Source organism: Aspergillus aculeatinus, assembly GCF_003184765.1.
Source record: "Aspergillus aculeatinus CBS 121060 unplaced genomic scaffold BO66scaffold_10, whole genome shotgun sequence".
NCBI classification, from domain to species: Eukaryota; Fungi; Ascomycota; class Eurotiomycetes; order Eurotiales; family Aspergillaceae; genus Aspergillus; species Aspergillus aculeatinus.
In genome coordinates, this window is record NW_020291479.1 from 420,894 (window position 1) to 439,332 (window position 18,439).

At 40.0% G+C, this 18,439-nt stretch overlaps 7 protein-coding genes across 7 annotated transcripts; 4 read left to right on the forward strand and 3 right to left on the reverse strand.

Moving 5' to 3' along the window:
* Window positions 1-3,618: 3,618 nt before the first annotated feature.
* BO66DRAFT_344263 (uracil phosphoribosyltransferase) lies at window positions 3,619-4,869 on the forward strand. Its single transcript, XM_025644509.1, has 4 exons — window positions 3,619-3,961; window positions 4,044-4,402; window positions 4,451-4,622; window positions 4,682-4,869. The coding sequence occupies exons 1-4, from the start codon at window positions 3,798-3,800 to the stop codon at window positions 4,731-4,733; spliced, it is 747 nt and encodes a 248-aa protein (XP_025506555.1). The 5' UTR covers window positions 3,619-3,797; the 3' UTR covers window positions 4,734-4,869.
* On the reverse strand, window positions 4,785-5,662 carry BO66DRAFT_344265 (transcription elongation factor 1 family protein). Its single transcript, XM_025644510.1, has 4 exons — window positions 5,463-5,662; window positions 5,357-5,401; window positions 5,165-5,303; window positions 4,785-5,104 (listed from the first exon to the last, which is right to left on the reverse strand). The coding sequence occupies exons 1-4, from the start codon at window positions 5,463-5,465 to the stop codon at window positions 4,911-4,913; spliced, it is 381 nt and encodes a 126-aa protein (XP_025506556.1). The 5' UTR covers window positions 5,466-5,662; the 3' UTR covers window positions 4,785-4,910.
* Window positions 5,663-6,404: 742 nt separating this feature from the next.
* Window positions 6,405-7,782, forward strand: rps1 (40S ribosomal protein eS1; the record flags this gene model as incomplete). Its single annotated transcript, XM_025652719.1, has 5 exons — window positions 6,405-6,418; window positions 6,500-6,584; window positions 6,640-6,665; window positions 6,767-7,268; window positions 7,323-7,782. 5 exons carry the CDS (start codon window positions 6,405-6,407, stop codon window positions 7,464-7,466), a joined length of 771 nt encoding a protein of 256 aa, XP_025506557.1. The 3' UTR covers window positions 7,467-7,782.
* A 1,826-nt stretch (window positions 7,783-9,608) lies between these two features.
* Window positions 9,609-11,219, forward strand: BO66DRAFT_389713 (purine-nucleoside phosphorylase). Its single transcript, XM_025646846.1, has 6 exons — window positions 9,609-10,015; window positions 10,080-10,158; window positions 10,231-10,310; window positions 10,407-10,471; window positions 10,528-10,730; window positions 10,779-11,219. The coding sequence occupies exons 1-6, from the start codon at window positions 9,823-9,825 to the stop codon at window positions 11,161-11,163; spliced, it is 1,005 nt and encodes a 334-aa protein (XP_025506558.1). The 5' UTR covers window positions 9,609-9,822; the 3' UTR covers window positions 11,164-11,219.
* A 107-nt stretch (window positions 11,220-11,326) lies between these two features.
* BO66DRAFT_317030 (Fcf2 domain-containing protein) lies at window positions 11,327-12,346 on the reverse strand (the record flags this gene model as incomplete). The annotated part of the gene is made up of 3 exons (XM_025643538.1): window positions 11,327-11,701; window positions 11,928-12,087; window positions 12,159-12,346. 3 exons carry the CDS (start codon window positions 12,344-12,346, stop codon window positions 11,327-11,329), a joined length of 723 nt encoding a protein of 240 aa, XP_025506559.1.
* An 826-nt stretch (window positions 12,347-13,172) lies between these two features.
* On the forward strand, window positions 13,173-14,604 carry hapE (CCAAT-binding factor complex subunit HapE). Its single transcript, XM_025645350.1, has 3 exons — window positions 13,173-13,511; window positions 13,656-13,722; window positions 13,775-14,604. Exons 1-3 carry the CDS (start codon window positions 13,395-13,397, stop codon window positions 14,455-14,457), a joined length of 867 nt encoding a protein of 288 aa, XP_025506560.1. The 5' UTR covers window positions 13,173-13,394; the 3' UTR covers window positions 14,458-14,604.
* On the reverse strand, window positions 14,481-17,472 carry BO66DRAFT_445966 (Rab GTPase-binding exocyst subunit SEC15; the record flags this gene model as incomplete). Its single annotated transcript, XM_025651667.1, has 9 exons — window positions 14,481-14,801; window positions 14,862-15,112; window positions 15,162-15,611; window positions 15,661-15,796; window positions 15,856-15,965; window positions 16,023-16,124; window positions 16,184-16,315; window positions 16,376-17,368; window positions 17,425-17,472. 9 exons carry the CDS (start codon window positions 17,470-17,472, stop codon window positions 14,723-14,725), a joined length of 2,301 nt encoding a protein of 766 aa, XP_025506561.1. The 3' UTR covers window positions 14,481-14,722.
* Between the last annotated feature and the right edge of the window lie 967 nt (window positions 17,473-18,439).

Genomic DNA, 18,439 nt, shown 5'->3' on the forward strand with positions numbered 1-18,439 from the left:
ATTAATATATTAGTATTATTTCTGCTGATAAATAAAATCTATATAACTAATTATAATTAAAACTTTTTAATTTTTTATATAATATCTTTAAAAAGCTTTTTTAAAAATATATTATAAATTATAAATCTATTTTATTCTTTATTACAAACTAAATTAACGAAAGAAAATAAAGATTTTCTTAAATTTAATTTTTTTTATATTTAAAAAATAAAGTTAAACTAGTAAAATATTAATATAATTCTACTAAAAATTTAATATTTTTATATTTTATTTATAATATTTAAGTCTATTTTTTAATTATTTTAATTATTTTAATTAATAAATAATAGCTTATACTTTTTAAATATCTATCTAGATTAAATAATATAATTTAAAAATAAATAAAATATTTTAAAATAATTTCATTAAGGATTTATTAAATAATATATTATTATTTTTAGATAATTAAAAAAAAATTAGAAATTATTAGAAACTACTTAATATAATAGATATACTAATTAAATAAAGTAAATAAAATAGTTAAAAATAATTTTTTATTAATTTTAAAACTAATTCTTAAAAAATCTTTTTTTAAAGAATCTTAGAATAATATATTATATAAAAAATAAATAAATAATATGATATTATAAATATTCAGATTAATAGTTTAATAAATCTATATTAATCTAGGAGCGGGCTGCTATAATAGTAGGTATAGGCTGCTGTAGCAGTAGGTATTATATAATAATTACTAGAAATAAATTAATAAATATATTATTTTTTAATTTTATTAGATTTTTTTAATTTTTAATAATTTTTTAATCTAACTATTTTTTTATTATTTATTCTATCTTATTATTTATTTTATTTTTTTATTTATATATTTAATTTTTTTTACTTATTAGTTTTTTATTTTATTTTATTTTCTACTCTTTTTATTGTTTTATTTTTATCTTAGTTTTTATTTTTTTATTTTTTTTTATTTTTTTTAATATTTTATAATTTTTATAATAATATATTAAACTCTAATTAAATTATTTTTTAAAATTTTTTTATTATTTTGTAATAGATAATAATATATTTTTTACTATGTTTTTTATACTAGTTAAATCTAAATAAAATTATAAAAAATAATTAAACTTTTAATTAAATTTATTAAAATTATTATAAATAAAATTTTATTCTACTTTAATATTAATATAATTTTATTTCATACTACCAATAAAATATATTTTCATATAATATTAAATTTTTTTATTTTTAATAAAATATATACTAATATTTATAAAATTTGTTATTATAATAGTTTTTTTTAATTATATTAACTAAATAATTATAGCAGTAGATATAATTACCGAATATAAATATTTTTTTTAAAAAAAATATTTAAAATAGCTTATACTTACTAGACAACTTAATATAAATAATAAGAATAAAATATATTTTAGTAAATTTTTATTAAATTTAAATTTTTATAATAATTAATAAATATTATTCTAACTATAATAAAACAATCTAATATTTAATAAAGTTTTATTTAGTCTGTTTTTATATGCTACTATAATAATATTAGAAATCCAGATATTTAATCAAATTTATATAAATTTAAACAGTAATAGTAAATATAAAACTATAGAAAAAAAGAAAATAAGAAAAAAAATAAAAAAAATCTTAATAAAAAGAATAATAAAAATCTTAATAAGATTAAAAAAAATCTCTACTATTATATACAAAAATGTTACAATTTAATTAGAAATTCGATTTCTCAGTCAGTTCTTAATAAAACTTTTTAAAAAAAGATTTATTAGATGTAGAAAAATTCTATTTTTTGAAATATAATATTTTATAATCCCATCTTCCTAAAAAGACTAGATATTAATAAAAAAAAGAAAAATTATATTTATTTATTTTATAGTCTGAATTTTTTATATTTTCTAAAAATTTAAAATTCTATAAATAAATCAGACTTTTTGCTATAGATTAATACTATTTTTAGTTTTTAATATAAAAAATTTAATTTTTAATAATTTTTTAAAGTTAGATTTTAGTATTTTTTATATAAATATTTTGTTTTATTTTTATCCGGCTGACTTAATAGTTTTATTTTATTAAAATTTCTATATTTTAGTCTTAAATTATATAATTTTTAATATTTTGTTTATATATAAATTATTCTATAAACTATTCTATAAACTATTTTATAAATTATTTTATAAACTATTTTATAAATAATTTTATAAATTATTCTAGAAACAGCTCTATAAATAGTTTTATAAATAGTTCTACTAATAGTTTTATAAATAATTCTATAAACAGTTCCACTAACAGCTTTATTAATAGTTTTATAAATAAATATAAAATAGTTTATAAAAAAACAGTTCTACTAATAGTTCTATAAATAGTTCTATTAATAATTTTATTAATAGTTCTACTAATAGTTCTACTAACAGCCCTGCGAGAAAACCTGCAAGATAATTTATAAAGAAATAGTTTTATAAATAGTTTTATTAATAGTTCTATTAATAATCCTACTAATAGTTTTATTAATAACTTTGTTAATAGCTTTGCTAATAGTTCTGCTAATAGTCTTATTAATAGTTTTATTAATAATCTTATTAATAATCCTACTAATAGTTCTGCTAATAGTTCTATAAGTAAGTCTATCAACAGCTCTACAGCCGAGTATATAAATATAAAATAGTTTATAAAAAAATAGTTCTACTAACAGCTCTATAAATAATTCTATTAATAGTCCTACTACCGGTCCTACGGCTGAGCACGCAAGTATAAGATAGTCTATAAAAATAGTTCTATTAATAGTCCTGCAAACAGCCCTATTAACAGTCCTACCAACAGCCCTGCAAACAGCCCTGCCAACGGCCCTGCGAGAAAGCCTGCGAGGCAGCCCACCCTTCCATACACCAAGTATAGCGAGTACCCAAGGCTTGTAATAAATAAGCTTATTTTATATTTATTTTTCTATAATTTTATTTTATATTATTTTTTTTAGTTTCTAATTATTACTTAGTTTCTGACTGTTATTTAGTCTCTAATTATTATCTAATTTTATATTTTAATTTTATATTTTCAGTTTTTTATTTTTTTATATTATATGATTTTTAGCAGCTATTAGTATAATTAAATAATTATAATTTTTTAAAGTAGTATCTATTATTATACTTATAACTATATTTATAAAGATTACCGCCTACTGTAGCAGCGGCTATATCTAGTATAATCTAGATAGTATTAAAAAGCAGCAATTAATAGAATTATTATAATTTAAGTATTTGTGCTTTAGCCTGTGACAATTAGCATAATCCATCTGTCCCGTAACATTTGCAAGCAGAACATGCTACTAATATATAGTAATTAAAAATATAAAAAAAGCATACTTTTGTTATTATCGACTATAAAGAAAGGATCTACCTATAGTGTCATATCATCACCTGATTTGCACGTGACAATTGCGAAGGTTGGAAGAGTCAGCAGGGCCCTTATACAAAGCCCTAGTGGATGTAGCAGCTCCCTTTCTCACTCGAGTAGATAATTATCACCTGGATAATTTAACTATGATAGACATAAATGACGCATCTCATATTACTTGCTGTCAAGATTTATTTTGTCATAAAGACATTAGTTTTCACATAGAGTAATGAAACTAGTCTTAGTAGAATATGGCTCTGCTGTCTGACTGCGACTTCAGCAGATAGTTCGGAGCACAGACATTAGAACCAGTTCCTCATCCCCCCCCCCCTCCTGCCCGCCTTCATCCTCTCTGCCTTTATTCCAAAATCATCATAGGCAAGCCTTGAATCATGGATCATAAGAACAATTTCGAACCTCTACCCTCTCCCGCACAAGGTGTCGGACCGTTTTACAGACCAGAGGACGAAAAGCCTACAGCAACAGTCTCCAAAGATATATCCTACGAGAATGTCCATGTCCTTCCACAGACCCCTCAATTGATTGCTCTTCTGACGTAAGAAATGGCATAAACATACAAATTTTCCTTTGGAGCATCGCCTCCGTCCTGTACTATGATGCGCTAATCCTCTTGACAGCATGATCAGAGACAAACAAACTTGTCGCGCCGACTTCATATTCTATTCTAATAGAATCATTCGCCTCCTAGTCGAGGAAGGTCTCAACCATTTACCAGTGGTCGAGCAATCGGTTACCACACCAGTAGGCAGGGTTTACCTCGGAGTTAGATTTGAAGGCAAAATATGCGGCGTTTCGATAATGAGGGCAGGGGAAGCCATGGAGCAAGGCTTAAGGGACTGCTGCCGATCTGTGCGTATCGGCAAAATCCTGATTCAAAGGGATGAGGAGACCTGCAAACCAAAGCTTTTCTACGAGAAGCTTCCAACTGATATCCGCAATCGATGGGTACTCCTTCTAGATCCAATGTTCGCAACCGGTAAGTCGCGACACACCGACATGGCTGGCTCGACCTAATTGTTCCTAGGCGGCTCTGCAACGCTTGCGGTCGAAGTTCTCAAGGCAAAAGGTGTTCCGGAAGATCGCATACTCTTTCTCAACCTTATTGCAAGTCCATCGGGAGTCGCGGATTTCGCAGAACGATTTCCCAAGCTCAGGGTAGTGACTGCATTTATAGATCAGGGTTTGGATGAGAAAAAGTAAGTGTCGCGCATTGTCCACAGTATAAAAGGTGGGACCGGCTGACCGCCACCGCTAGATATATCATCCCGGGGCTGGGTGACTTCGGTGATAGATACTATACACTCTAGATCGACATTGGTACTTGTAAGAGGTTGTCAGGTGTATGGGGGTGGTCATGACGGGATCTTCTTTGAATGATATTACTTTTATTACACTCAATATAGCGGTATTTAGGCATTAATGAAGTCTTTAAACCAGAGCAAGGCATATCTGGTTTTTACTCCCCGCCAATTGTCGCAGGAACGTCAGTAATCATCAGCATATTCTGCACCAGGATCCACATCTTCGGTATTCAGGTTTCGAGCACTAGGTGAAGCACTGAAGTCATTTGAGTGTCCGACGCGGGCATCACTTTCTTCGTATCTATGGGCAGTGTCTTTGGCAACCGCATCACAAGCATCCACCCAGTCCGAGTACACGTCAACGGCGGCAGAGAGGTCTAGAGCGTGAGATGAGCAGGCCGACATCCTCGAACATGATCCGGGGAAGGCGGACTCACAATTGATTCCTGTCTGAAATCGTTGCCCGCACACTTTGCAAGTGAGGTTTCCCAGACCAAGCTTCTTGTCCAGTTTTACTATGATCGAGTTCTCGTGGTTGCAAAACAGACATGCAAATGTGGTGGGCAGTGGTTCTTTCTGTCGCGAGTCAATAAACAGTGAGAGTCATAGGTACCCAGCGCATCAATCACCTTTCGTGTTTGTTGGGGCTGCCTGCTCGACTTCTTTCGCTTACCCTAAATTGCAAACCGAGCATTAGAATTATCGCCATTATCACCAAGAAGTCAGATAACATACCATGATTCAAACTTTTGTGATCTATGATGGTGCGAGGCCAGAAAGTATGAACACTCTAATCCTGTTGAGTTCATGGTCACGGGCCGTCGGTAATCTGATGTCAGCACCCGGACCACTTGCCCATATGTAAATTTCCCGTAAATTGGAAATACACATGCAGCTAGCAAGGAAGAAAGTACGGAGTACCAAGTACTTTGTTCACATTGATCGATAAATCTTCCTTGCGGTACATAAAATATCATGTAACTAAAGCGGTGGGGAGTTGCCAATCAGCATACTGTATTTCCAGGCACTTAAATAGTATTTCTCTTCGCGGGAAATGCGAAAACCAAGTAAAGTCTTAGAATATTAAAAAGGGTAACTTCGCACGTCCATACTGTACATCCTAACAGCAAGTGACAGTCATGCTGCTTACACCGAGAAATCTGCATATTCTGTATAGCCCCACACAATTGGCATTCCATTGGGATAAATCTTTAAACATGACTATAGGAGACAGAGAACACTGAAGATTATACGGAGTATCCTGTCTGATTTGCCGATCTTGATAGATATACCGGATTTGAAGAGAAGAGCCTAGAGCCTGCATTTGCAGATAGTGACATAGACAGAACTTTGCAACAAACTATATGCTGTATCAAACTATTCCAATAACAAGTTATTATAGATCTATGGAAAATGGATTCAGAGTCACGCGTGGTTGACCGACGGGGGCCAATCAAAACCTCTTAAGGCAGCATATTTGTGGGGAAGCATATTATGTAATTTGGTGGTAGGGCCGACGGCTCGCTTAGCTGACTTTTCTGTGGGATTTGGATTTCTACACTTTTCCGCGATTGAGCAGCAAGCCAGCGACAATCGAATCGACTCCCTCCACCAGTGCGCTTGGTGTGATATTTCAGTCTGTCTTCAACTGTTGCGGGATAGACCTGAGTCGCAATAATGGCCGTCGGAAAGTATGCGAAATTTTACATCCCCTCTCAACCTACCGAAAATCAGACTACAATTTGAGCGTTCAGTAACTGATTGCTTGGTAGGAACAAGCGCTTGTCGAAGGGCAAGAAGGGCATCAAGAAGAGAACCGTTGATCCCTTCTCCAGAAAGGACGAGTACTCCTTGAAGGTAGAGTTATTTTGCATTCAATAGTAGCGCTCTGGCTTCGACTGATCGCAATTAGGCTCCTTCAACTTTCCAAATCAGAGAGTATGCTGCGACCCCAACGTTCCGTTTATGACATTATCTCGTGCAACATTTACCTCGTGGCCCCGGGTATACGACAATGACACTAACAAGCCTTTATAAAGTGTTGGAAAGACTCTGGTCAACCGCACCAGCGGTCTGAAGAACGCCAACGACTCTTTGAAGGGCCGGATCGTCGAGGTCTCCCTTGCCGACCTGCAGAACGATGAGGATCACGCCTTCCGCAAGGTCAAGCTCCGTGTCGACGAAATCCAGGGAAAGAACTGCTTGACCAACTTCCACGGGTTGGATTTCACCACCGACAAGCTCCGTTCCCTGGTGCGCAAGTGGCAGTCTTTGATCGAGGCCAATGTCACCGTTAAGACCACCGACGACTATCTCCTTCGTCTCTTCGCCATTGCCTTTACCAAGAGACGCCCCAACCAGATCAAGAAGACCACATACGCTCGCTCCTCCCAGATCCGTGCTATCCGCAAGAAGATGACCGAGATCATCCAGCGCGAAGCTGCCAGCTGCTCTCTCGCCCAGCTTACCACCAAGCTAATTCCCGAGGTTATCGGCCGTGAGATTGAGAAGTCTACCCAGGGCATCTATCCTCTGCAGAACGTTAGTCTAGCGACACGGATATCTAATATTATCAGACTACTAACCAGACACTAGGTCCACATCCGCAAGGTCAAGCTTCTCAAGTCCCCCAAGTTCGACCTCGGTGCGCTGCTTAACCTGCACGGAGAGTCTACGACCGATGACAAGGGTCACAAGGTTGAGAGGGAGTTCAAGGAAACGGTTCTTGAAAGCGTTTAAATTTTTGATACTCGCCGATCATAGATGCTGTTTCCCTCTGTCATCTGAAGTTAATCCTGTGACTATTTCAATCATGACAAAAATGAGTTCAAAAATTGTAGTCTCAACAATGCATCAATAACGACAACCCCGATCTTCATCATTCCAGCGAGCTTCAGTTAACGGGCTAACATTTTGGCTTTATATTCCCCACTGCCACCGCCGATATCCAGTTATTCAATCCTTGCAAGTATTGCTGGCTTTCTGAAGTATACTCTCATCGATTATATGTAAGCCTGACTATAATCGCTTGTTCCTCGCGGGCATTCTCGTTATGAGCACAGCCCTGGGCAAAGAAGTTCAGTGCAAATTCTAGTAGGCTTTAATCCTGAAATATTCTAGTGCAACAGTAATCTATCTCTTTACCTTTGATAGACTGGACATGTCATCGGTACTCTGGAATATTACTGTAATCACTGTGGTAGTCTCGCATATTCCTTATTATAACAAGACTGCTTTTATCACATCACTAAGGCCTCAATACTGTGGCCGCTTTTGGAAGATGCGCTTTCTATAGTTTGAAGGCGCTGATCTTCCCACATCATGGACAAGGGCTACACGTCCTCTTTTCTCCTCTATTCTGTCACCCCTCTCCTGCAAATCGTAGGTACGCATGTTCTTTAACAGTCTTTTACACGTATGCCGTCGTTCATGGAGAGTGGATGGTTTCATAATGCTTCATCCTTCCATTGGTGGATGAGGTTTTTAATGTCAGTACTGAACCCTGCCCGGTTTGATCGAAATTTGGTAAGTAAGGCTCTACATCACTGGCCTGTCAGGGTCAGATACACACCCTTCTCCGTGATTATTTGATAATTAAGGCCAAATTGTTTAGTAGTTAAACAAATGCAGGCTCAGCCTAATCTGCCCTATTACTTACAGTGCTATGGTACATCCACCAATATGTACAGCGTCCAGGTTGAACACACGGGATCCCGATAATGAAGAATAGAAAGACCTATTCAAGACTGGTCAAGTGAGCATTGGTCCAGGAAATTCGAATCCTATCACATAGCTAGCATAATAGAAGGGGTTGATTAGGTACACTGACCTCAGGCCAACGATGGTCGCAGGAAAGATTGGCTTAGTAATTGATTTTATTAGTTAGTTAGCTAGTTCCTTTGTGTCTACAGGTCATCTAAGCATTTTGAAATATTCAGATGAACCGACCCCACTTAGCGCCAATTAAAACGCAAGAACATACCACATGAACTTATGTTACATGTATTACTACTTTTATATATTAATTTTTTTTAAAAAAACAGACTTATATTTTAGAATATTCAAGATATTCCCTAATAAAGGATCCTAATATAAAAGAATAATAAAAGATACTCCCTAATAAAAAAAATCCTAATATAATATAGATTCTAATAACTCTAATAACCCTAAAAATCCTAATAATCCTAATATAAATAGTTGTAAAGCAGTTAAAAAGCAGTTAAAAAGCAGGTTTAAAAACCGTTCTATATAAAAGTAATAAAAAAATTAATGCGACACAAAATTTCTGTTTTGTATAGATAACTAGCTTATTCAGCAGTCATATGATAAACCTGCTTAGTAAGTTGTTTTTGGGCCACGCAACCGAAAAAACAAGATCGGCTCTTCTATAGTCTGAGTTCCTTTCCTATATTGTAAGTTATCTATCTCAGTGTTATCAGTATGATTGTGGAATCGATCACTTTAATCCTTTGAATCCATCTCCATCCTCCTTGTGTGGGGGCTTTAAGTACTAAGAGTCAATATATCTGGTAAGTCAGAAGTGCAAAGAAAAACCTGCATACTACTAGATAGATGTACATACTGTGCCCATCTTCTAATCTAGTCATGAACTTATTCTCTTGATTGGGACAATTATATGATATTCATAAACTAGTTGATAGCCGGCATATATCTTATTATTAAGACTCTGAACTATATATACCGGTATACTATTGCTTATTCTTACAAAAGAAACATGGATATGATAAAGCTCATGGCGACATAAATGATGTAGGGTATGAGTGTTTTGACAGAGACCCTATTACTTCAAAGTCTCTAGAATAACATGATGGATTTTAGTACTGATCCTATTCAAAATCTATTTTGGGATTTTCGACAATGCGCTCGCACTTTTGGGGCTCTTTTCTACACAGTCCAGAGAGCGGTAACTTGATCGATGTTCTTAACTTAGTAATGTTCAACAACCAACCTATCACTTGAGTTATGTGTGTGTATTCTACGGAGTGACTTGCCCGTCCTTCTTAACCTAGCAGCAGCCGTGACTTATTACCTTCACCTAGTGCTCTATTTAGAAGTGTCTTTGTGACCCAAAAATATGACACATTCTTCATATGAGCAAGCGTGTGAAGCAGCTCTCTTTTTAAGAGATCGCTTGCCGTCTCCGTTGCAAGCCCCTCGCATCGCCATAATCTGTGGCTCTGGCTTGGGCGGGCTCGCCAAAACAATTGACGCCCAACCGCGAGCCGAATTTGACTTCAAGTCAATTCCTCATTTCCCTCATCTAACAGGTGACCTTTAGACTCCACGAGTTCGTCATTACTTAAATCTCAGTGCTTACCTTGCATCTATAAGTTGCCGGCCACGCAGGAAAACTCGTCTTTGGATGTCTCAACGGGCAGGTCCCTGCAGTGTTGATGGTGGGCCGAGCTCAGTAAGATAAACCTCCATCTTCGTCAAGTCCAATGACTGCATGGATTGCTGATTGACTGCGACCTGTTCACAGTTACTACGAGGGCCATTCTCTTGATCGAGTGACATTTCCTGTACGCGTGTTTAAGCTAATTGGCATTGACACAATAATCTGTCAGTCTTCCCTTTTCACCTCAGGCAGATTGAAGAGGGTACGGCAGGAGTGATTGCCTTTCATATCTCGAAACTAACACGTTCAAATGGTGATAGTAACCAATGCCGCGGGGGCCTTAAATCCCGATTATATGGTGGGAGACATTGTGCTACTCAACGACGTCAGTGGACAAACCCTTATGCTCTAAAAGAGTGGCTTATTCTGAAAGGTGTACAGCATTTATTCCTTTCTGGACTGGCAGGCATTCATCCACTAAGAGGGCCCAATGCCGAAGAATTCGGTCCACGTTTCCCTCCACTATCTGATGCCTACGATCTCGACCTGCGCCGCCATGTTCATAAAGCTTGGGCCGCCATGGATCTATCGGGCAACCAGAGGAGGCTCCACGAGGGTATATATGCTTTTGTTGGCGGACCAAGGTGAGCGGTGTAATCCCATACTCCGTTTGCACAGCTAAACTGGTACAGCTATGAGACCAGAGCAGAATGTCGCATGCTCCGCGGATTAGGCGCCGATGTGGTGGGGATGTCCACTGTTCCAGAAATTGTTGTTGCGAGGCATTGCGGCGTGCGAGTCCTAGCATTGAGTCTCGTGACTAATAAGGCTGTTCTGGAACCAGTTCCCCGAGGTGATGACAGTTTGCTCACATGCAAGAGGGCGGAAGAGCTGGATGCAATCATGCAGGAAGGAAAGGCTAACCATCAAGAAGTCCTAGACGCTGGTCGCTCGGCAGCAATCGACATGCAAGTATGCTCGTTCTTCTCCCTTGGAGCCGAATGTCAATTGACACGTGTGCAGAGATTGGTGATGGAGACAGTCGCTTTCGGGTTTCCACCATCCGACAGGCGCTAACGGGGCGATCTCGCGAATTGGGGGCGAGACGACCCTGTTCGGTAAGCGCACGCGAGATTCTCGACCCAAGGCTTGATAAATGAACCAAGTGCCCTGTCCAGTGACAGCACGCCATCGCTTGACCCTGAATGAGAACGAACCCCCCATAAACTTTCGAGCTAGTCTACTTCCCTCTGGTATTTCTTCTAGAGCGTAGAGTTTTGTAGTAGGCCTTTTTACCACTTTGTTTGGTGGCCTGTATGTCCCTGTACTTGGTCTCAAAGCGTTTGGTCTCCTTCTCCAGTGCCAATGCTTCGTCGACGAATGTCTTCTTACGGTCCTTTTTCGCGATGCGACCACTGAAGAACTCCGTTGGACCTTCAATGATCGTGCCAATTTGAGAATAAGTGGGGGGCTGCGCTTTACTGTTCTCCTTCTTATAATGCCTCTTGGGATCCAAGACTGAGCGCATTCGAAGAAGTTGTAGGTCTCGTCTTAACTCTGCCGTCAGTTCGGTTTTGGGCAGGTCAAACCAGTCACTACCAGCCGTAGGTTTCATCTGGAATTCAATGCAATTAGCCTTTGAACCCTTTCCTTGCGGTGAGATGTCAAGGTTGCGAAAAGAAATTTGCTCAGAGTAACTATGAAACAAAAAAGAACTTTCATTGGCACAGCGCAGCCCAGTACGGGATGATAAGCTGTATCAAGCGCTTACGCGATATATTTTCCTCATTGCGATGGGTTGATCCACTGAAACAAGCAACAAAAGAGACAGGGACTCTTACCTTCAAGCTCTTTGAATCGTGAATAGTTCCGCTTGGCCTTTTAGTATGACCATCATTGTAGTCTTCAGAAGTCAGCAACCTGGCAGTATCTACCAATGCTACATCATCTTTGGGATGGAAATACGGCTCGAGAGCTGTACTGCCAGATAATTTTGGTGTCCTGATGAGTATAGAATTAGCTTTATGCTAAGGCAGAGAATACCTTGGAGCAGATGCCGCCGAAAGACAAACCGTATCAAATGTTGCTCAGAGAGTGAGTCTGCAGCCTGTATATGGTCAGATTCTTTGGGTCTTTCGCCATCGCAACCCTGGAGCCGATCTTCAGCTTCAAGGAGAAGCTGTTCTATCTCCTGATCTGTTAAGATAATGCCATCCTGTATTTGGAGGTCATCAAGTTTAGAGCATGTTGCCCCTGTCATGGTCCTTATGACCAGACTGCGCGACTCTATCGTTGTATTGAACCTGCAAGAGTAAAGGATGGAGGCGAAAGAAGTGAGCAAGCAAAATCAAAACTCGGTATTTATGGGGGGAGAGAAAGGTCGAGCTATTTTTTGGACTTTGGAACAACATCGGCTAGGTTGAGGAAAATTTTCTCAGTGGGGGCCCGCAGTACCAGTAACTGAGTTGTCCTACTGGTCAATACGTTTCATTACAGTCCGGGCGCGCGTGTCGAATCCGCCTTAGATTGCTGAACAGTGTGATTAAATGGTAACTTATACGAATGTAAAATTCCATAAGTCTATGCTTGGAAATCTGCATGGGTACTGTTTTCGGTCCGCCTTCCTATGCCACTCATACTCCCATCAACTGGGGGGGATCCAATGGTACCATGCACACAGTATAGACCGATTGATATGCATGTGGCACCATGATGTCAGAGTAAGCACTGGGATGTCTAGCTGATATCAGCACTGTACTGTAACTAGTCGCGGTACTGTGTTGCGTCTGCACCGCACAGGGGGATATGTAGACTGGAATCGAATGGCGGGCTAAGCCTATTCGCAAACAGGTCCCCAGGTTAGTATCATGAACCTGGAGAAAGCTGTAAGTCATAATCCGCATTGATTCGAAAAGTCCACAATCGACGTGCTGTGATTCAACAGTAAGCAGGGATCCATATAGTATAGTGATGTACCTACATAGTACCTTACCTACGTACGTACCTCCCGAGGCTGCCAAGCTTGGCGCGGCTTTGTTGCACGCTACCACCAACTTCATCCACCTGATGGGCCGTCAACTTACTGTCTTACCCAGCTCTTCTCCTGACTGCTACCCAGCATTTGCCTCTGTCTTCACTCCTATTATCTCTATTATTCACCTTTACTCTTATCATTAGGCGCGGGGATACTATTCAGCATATATTCGTCGCTACCATACCTAATCTGCGTCTACCTCACCTTATCGGAACAACCCTTTCATTCTATTTGCATGTAATTCGAGTTCATTTCCAATAGCGAGCTTCGCAAAATGGAACAGCCTACACAAAGTGCTGGACAGCAGCAGGGCAGACAGCAGCCTGTATATGACACCAGAAATGGAGGGCATTACGGTATAACCTTTTGGCCCTCCCTACATACTCAGCACGTCTCCATAACCTGAGGATTGGGCTGACGCATATTTCTATAGGAGCCAGTGCAGCTGTAGGACTCCCCACTTCTCCGGGGCTTGTCTGCGAGCAGGCTCTGACTATGAACACTCCGACACTGACCACTGCTTTAATCTGTCTAGCTATCTGCGCAAGGTTTCGCACCTGTTGCTGAGCTTTACACGGGCACTTGGGCAAATGCGAGTAGAGGTCTTCGGCAGCTGCACTTTGATTGTAACTAATAACGGACAGGTGAATCAAGGACTGCAAGGAACGGCTCGGGATATCTTAACAACATACTGGCAGCACATTATCAACCACCTCGAGACAGATAATCACGATTACAAGATACATCAGTTACCGCTCGCCCGTATTAAGAAGGTGATGAAAGCCGACCCGGAGGTAAAGATGATCTCAGCCGAAGCGCCTATCCTATTTGCAAAGGGGTGCGACATCTTTATCACCGAGCTTACTATGCGCGCATGGATCCATGCTGAAGACAATAAACGGCGCACACTACAAAGGTCGGACATCGCAGCAGCTCTTTCGAAATCAGATATGTTTGATTTCCTCATTGATATAGTACCTCGGGAGGAGGCTACATCGCATGCGAAGCGTTCAAGTCAGACTGCTGGGGCAGCTGCAAGCGCATCGGGCGCTGCCGGCCCCGCAAATCAAATGCCAGCAGCCCAGCATGGAGTTCAGCACACTTCACACCATATGCCCCCCCCAGACTATGGCTCGCTAGGCCAGCACGGATTACAAGATCCGGAATACCGACAGCCGACAATGTATGCCGGTGCTGTACAGTCGGACCCTACCGCGGCTTATGGGGGACATCAACCTCAAATGTTCGACGGAATGTATGCTTACCCGCATATGCCACCGCAACAGGTATGTCACATTATCAGGATTCGATTGGTACCACTGAAACTATCGTTATGAACGAGTTTATGGACTAATCAGTTTTCTAAACAAGTGATATTATGATTTATGTTTCTCGCTTAGGTGTTAGGGTGCTTGAGTCGATTTCCTCGACCTTTTGAATGTTAAATGGAATTGGAAGAGTTGATACGCTTTGGTTAGTGGTAGGAAATGGCGAATTGAGAGCCTGAGACGCATGAGCCCTCTCTGTCATGTTTTGAGTAGACATGATCCAGCAATTGCTTGATGTGCTTAAATAGCAGAATCGGGACAACTGTATTGTGTTTCATGATTTCTTTCCGAATCTCGAAGATAAGGTAGCGAATTTATCGGTTTTCGCAGAGCTTTGCACAGTGCGCATAATCCTTCGGCGATCGATTAGCACATGTTTCACTTCGGGTTCGGCACGCTTAGCTTTGACGTACTTCTCTAGAAGGACGGGGCCGTTAATGGCATCTACACGTCCGTACTTCTTGTTTCGTGTAGATATATCATAGAACTCATCTGTGTTGTCTGCCTGCATCAACTGCACTGTTTGCTGCAGCTCGTCAAGATTCTCCCGTAGTATGGGCACGCCGAGGCTATCGACAAATTGATATAAATACTCGACATCTTTAGCGAGAGCTAGCACCCCATTTGTATTGATTTTTTTCACATCGGACGAAAGAGGGAGTGCCTGAGTTATGTCAGAGATAGATTTCTCGCAGTGTGCAAGTGAGACAAACCAGGATCATGTTTGCTGCGTGACTAAGGGCGTCGAAATATATTAGCTCCTTGATTTCCGTAGGGAGGCCGAGGAGCGTCGAATTCATGATGTTAGAAAGGAACCTGGTCAGTGTTTGCATGTAGTTACTCGGCTCCGTAGGCGGAATATGAGCCATCCATTCGTACTCAGCTGTCTCAATGAGGTCATCAATCTTAGAGTTGACTACCTCAAAGATTCGCTTTTCGGCCGCCTTCTTATTGTTCTTGAATTTTTCTGTTGCGTTCAGCTTCACAAACTCACTAGCAGAGGTCTGTGATCTTGCCGCTGCAAGAAGCAACTCGAGCTCGCGGCATGCATGTTCAAAATGCTCAAGGTTGATAAGAATCTGCACAATCTGTCCCAAGTACTGGGAAGAGAGACGCTCGACAAGTGTATCACACACTTTATTCGAAAGAAGTTCGTCCAATGCCTTACGTCATTAGCTTGCAGATAATATCTAATGTCAGTATGCCACTCACATCTTTGAGTGTCTCATCAATCACATTGGTATGTGGGAAATCATCATTGGCGAAGAAGTAAAATTGATTCAAGAAATTGCGAATATCAATGCAGCACAGCGGATACATTTGAGAGAATGGTAAGACGCAAGGGAACCTGATAGAAGAGTTGGTGGCTTGGTTGTCAAATCAAGGTTGAATGAGAGGAATTCTTACATCTGTTCTTCGTGTGGTTTTTCTGGATTGTACCAGCTGACATTCAGCACCTTCTCATATTCCTCGATTGTTTGTATCGGCATAGGCATATAATCGTCGGTCGAAACGATCTTCAAAGTCCCTTAGCAATGTGGATACCAATTCGTCTAAAAAAGGAACGGGCACACCTCTTGAAAATCGTCACTAAACCTCTTCTTAAGAAGGTCAGCATACTTTTCAAAAAGTGTCAATAAAAATGTATCAAAGACGCCGACAGGGAAGTCCCATGTCTAGAGGACATGAATTAGTACAAGATTTCACATTAGCCATAAGAATCGGATCAACAAACGTTCATTGTTTGCATAAACAATGCAATTAGATTCTTGATTTTGAGCAGGCTCTCAGCATTATCAACTTCGCGAAGAGCCTTCATTATCAAGCTCACAGCAGCTTGACACATCGAGTCCCATAGTTCATCGACCTTGCCCATTCCGTGATATTAGCAACTTGAATCTAGCTTAAGCATAAGGAGATGACATACGTCAATAGGAGATCTTAGGTCCGGGATTCTTTTCATCGTTGAGCGCTCAACAATTGCGAATCCCGCCATTTCTTCGAGGAGATTATGAAGACAAGCCCCATCTTCATCAATCAACGTTATTGATGTAGGCAACAGAAGCTCCTTTTGCCGACGGCGTGTGTTGGCATATTCGAGGCGAAACATGTCAATACGCCCTAAGGATCGATGAATATGTAAACATTCAAGTAGTGGCGTGAAATCAACCTGGAGTTCGTCGTTCTGTAGTAAGTCATACTCTTCACTCTCATCGGAAACAAGTTCAATGGCGGAGTTAAGCTTGAATTGTCCCAAGTAGGGCAATGCTCCAGCTCTTTCTTTCTGTCTCGACTTTCGTAGATCGGTGTGGTACAGAGCTATTTCGCCAAGGTATTGAGACATTTCACGAATTCTGTAAAGCCAAGTGTTCAGATCAGACATGACTGCTTCCGCAATTATCTTCTGCGTGGCAGGCACTGAGCGTTGGATCATCTCAGCGATCTTATATTGTGTAACCCCTTTAAGGTGAACATTCTGCAGCTCCTCCAGGGCGCGTAAGGCCGCATAATGATTTTTTCTGGAAAGCAAATCATGGATTTGATTGGCAAGGCGCAGAACTTCAAGACAATCCTGTATAGCGCCAGACGATTCATCAATATTCTGCCGGTGACTGCGCGACTCCACCAGGGCTCTTTTCTGCTCTGCCAGTCTTTCCGTACTTGCTTGAATGGATTGGTTGAGGTCTAAGATCTCGGCTGTCAGGCTAACCGTACCTTCCCTGATACGAAGAAGTTGATTGATGGAAGCAACAAATTCTTGATGATTTGTATTGCAAATGGCCTCTATTTCTGCCTCCTTATCACTTGCAAATTTGGCCAAAGACTGCAAGAGTTGGGAAGTTCTGTTGCCAATACTGTATTCTTTGATGGACGGAATCAATTGATCCAGGTAGTCTGTGTCTGAAGGGGATATGATGATCTAAGTAGGACGGCAGGTCAGTCTAAAGTTCTACGGCCTGTTACACAACGACTCACTTGATTCAGAACATGCGATTCGTTGCGTGAGGGTATCGCAGGCGACATCTTGATGGTTGAGGATTATGGCAACTCGAACACGTGGTGGGTCCTCGCAATGTGCCTGGGAAAGCTACCCGCGTGCTTGGCTACTCTTGATGATCATGTGTGGTTGGTCTTACAGAAGATGACGCAGCAAAAGTGGTTAGTCAGTGTATGAAGTTACTCATAACTGTTTTGGGCTTTCAAGCTGCGCATGACAGACTTGTCAACCGGCTAACTCCGGCGGTAAAATAAACCGTTCCGTAGGAGAGAATATGTTTGCAAGACATGAAGACATGATTGTCGCTGACATACTCGGAAACTTTGTCGCCGTTCCAACCTCTTCTTTCAGGCGTACGCGCTCGTAGCTAAGGCAGCCACTCAAGAAGCTGGCTGAACGGTGCGCGGGTACGCTACTTCCGAACACACCTCACGCAGTTAGTACTCAGGGTAGTAGTCAGGTACCTCGTATAGTAGTCATCATCAATTCCATGTGTAGGCAATCTGACCGCCTGCTCTCTTGGGCCGTTTTGCCGCCTTCTTATACGGACTTCCGCATCTCATCAAAAGTCAAAATACTACAGACTGCGTAGGGGGAGCTAATGGTCCCCCCGCTCACCACTTATATATATATAAGTACGTATATATTAGTAGAAACTTGCCCTACCTAGAATATATAACCCCGGCAGGTACTAGTTATAGTTATTACTCACTGACTAATGAACTACGGAGAAGCCATTCGCTACTAGGTAGTCATATTCGAGGTCCACGGTCACGGGGTCGGTCCACCTCGGACACGGTATCTCCATATTCGGTGAAGTGGCATAACGCCTGGAAGGGCATTATGAGCGGTGAGTTGGAAGTACTGTACAACACTTAGTTACAGAGGGTGGAACCGCTTCGCTAGACTTCTTAGTTGCTTCGGTAACCAAGACCGATCACCTTTGCCTGGCCCGGAAGCTTCATCTGCTAAGTTTTCCAAAGCTCCTCATGA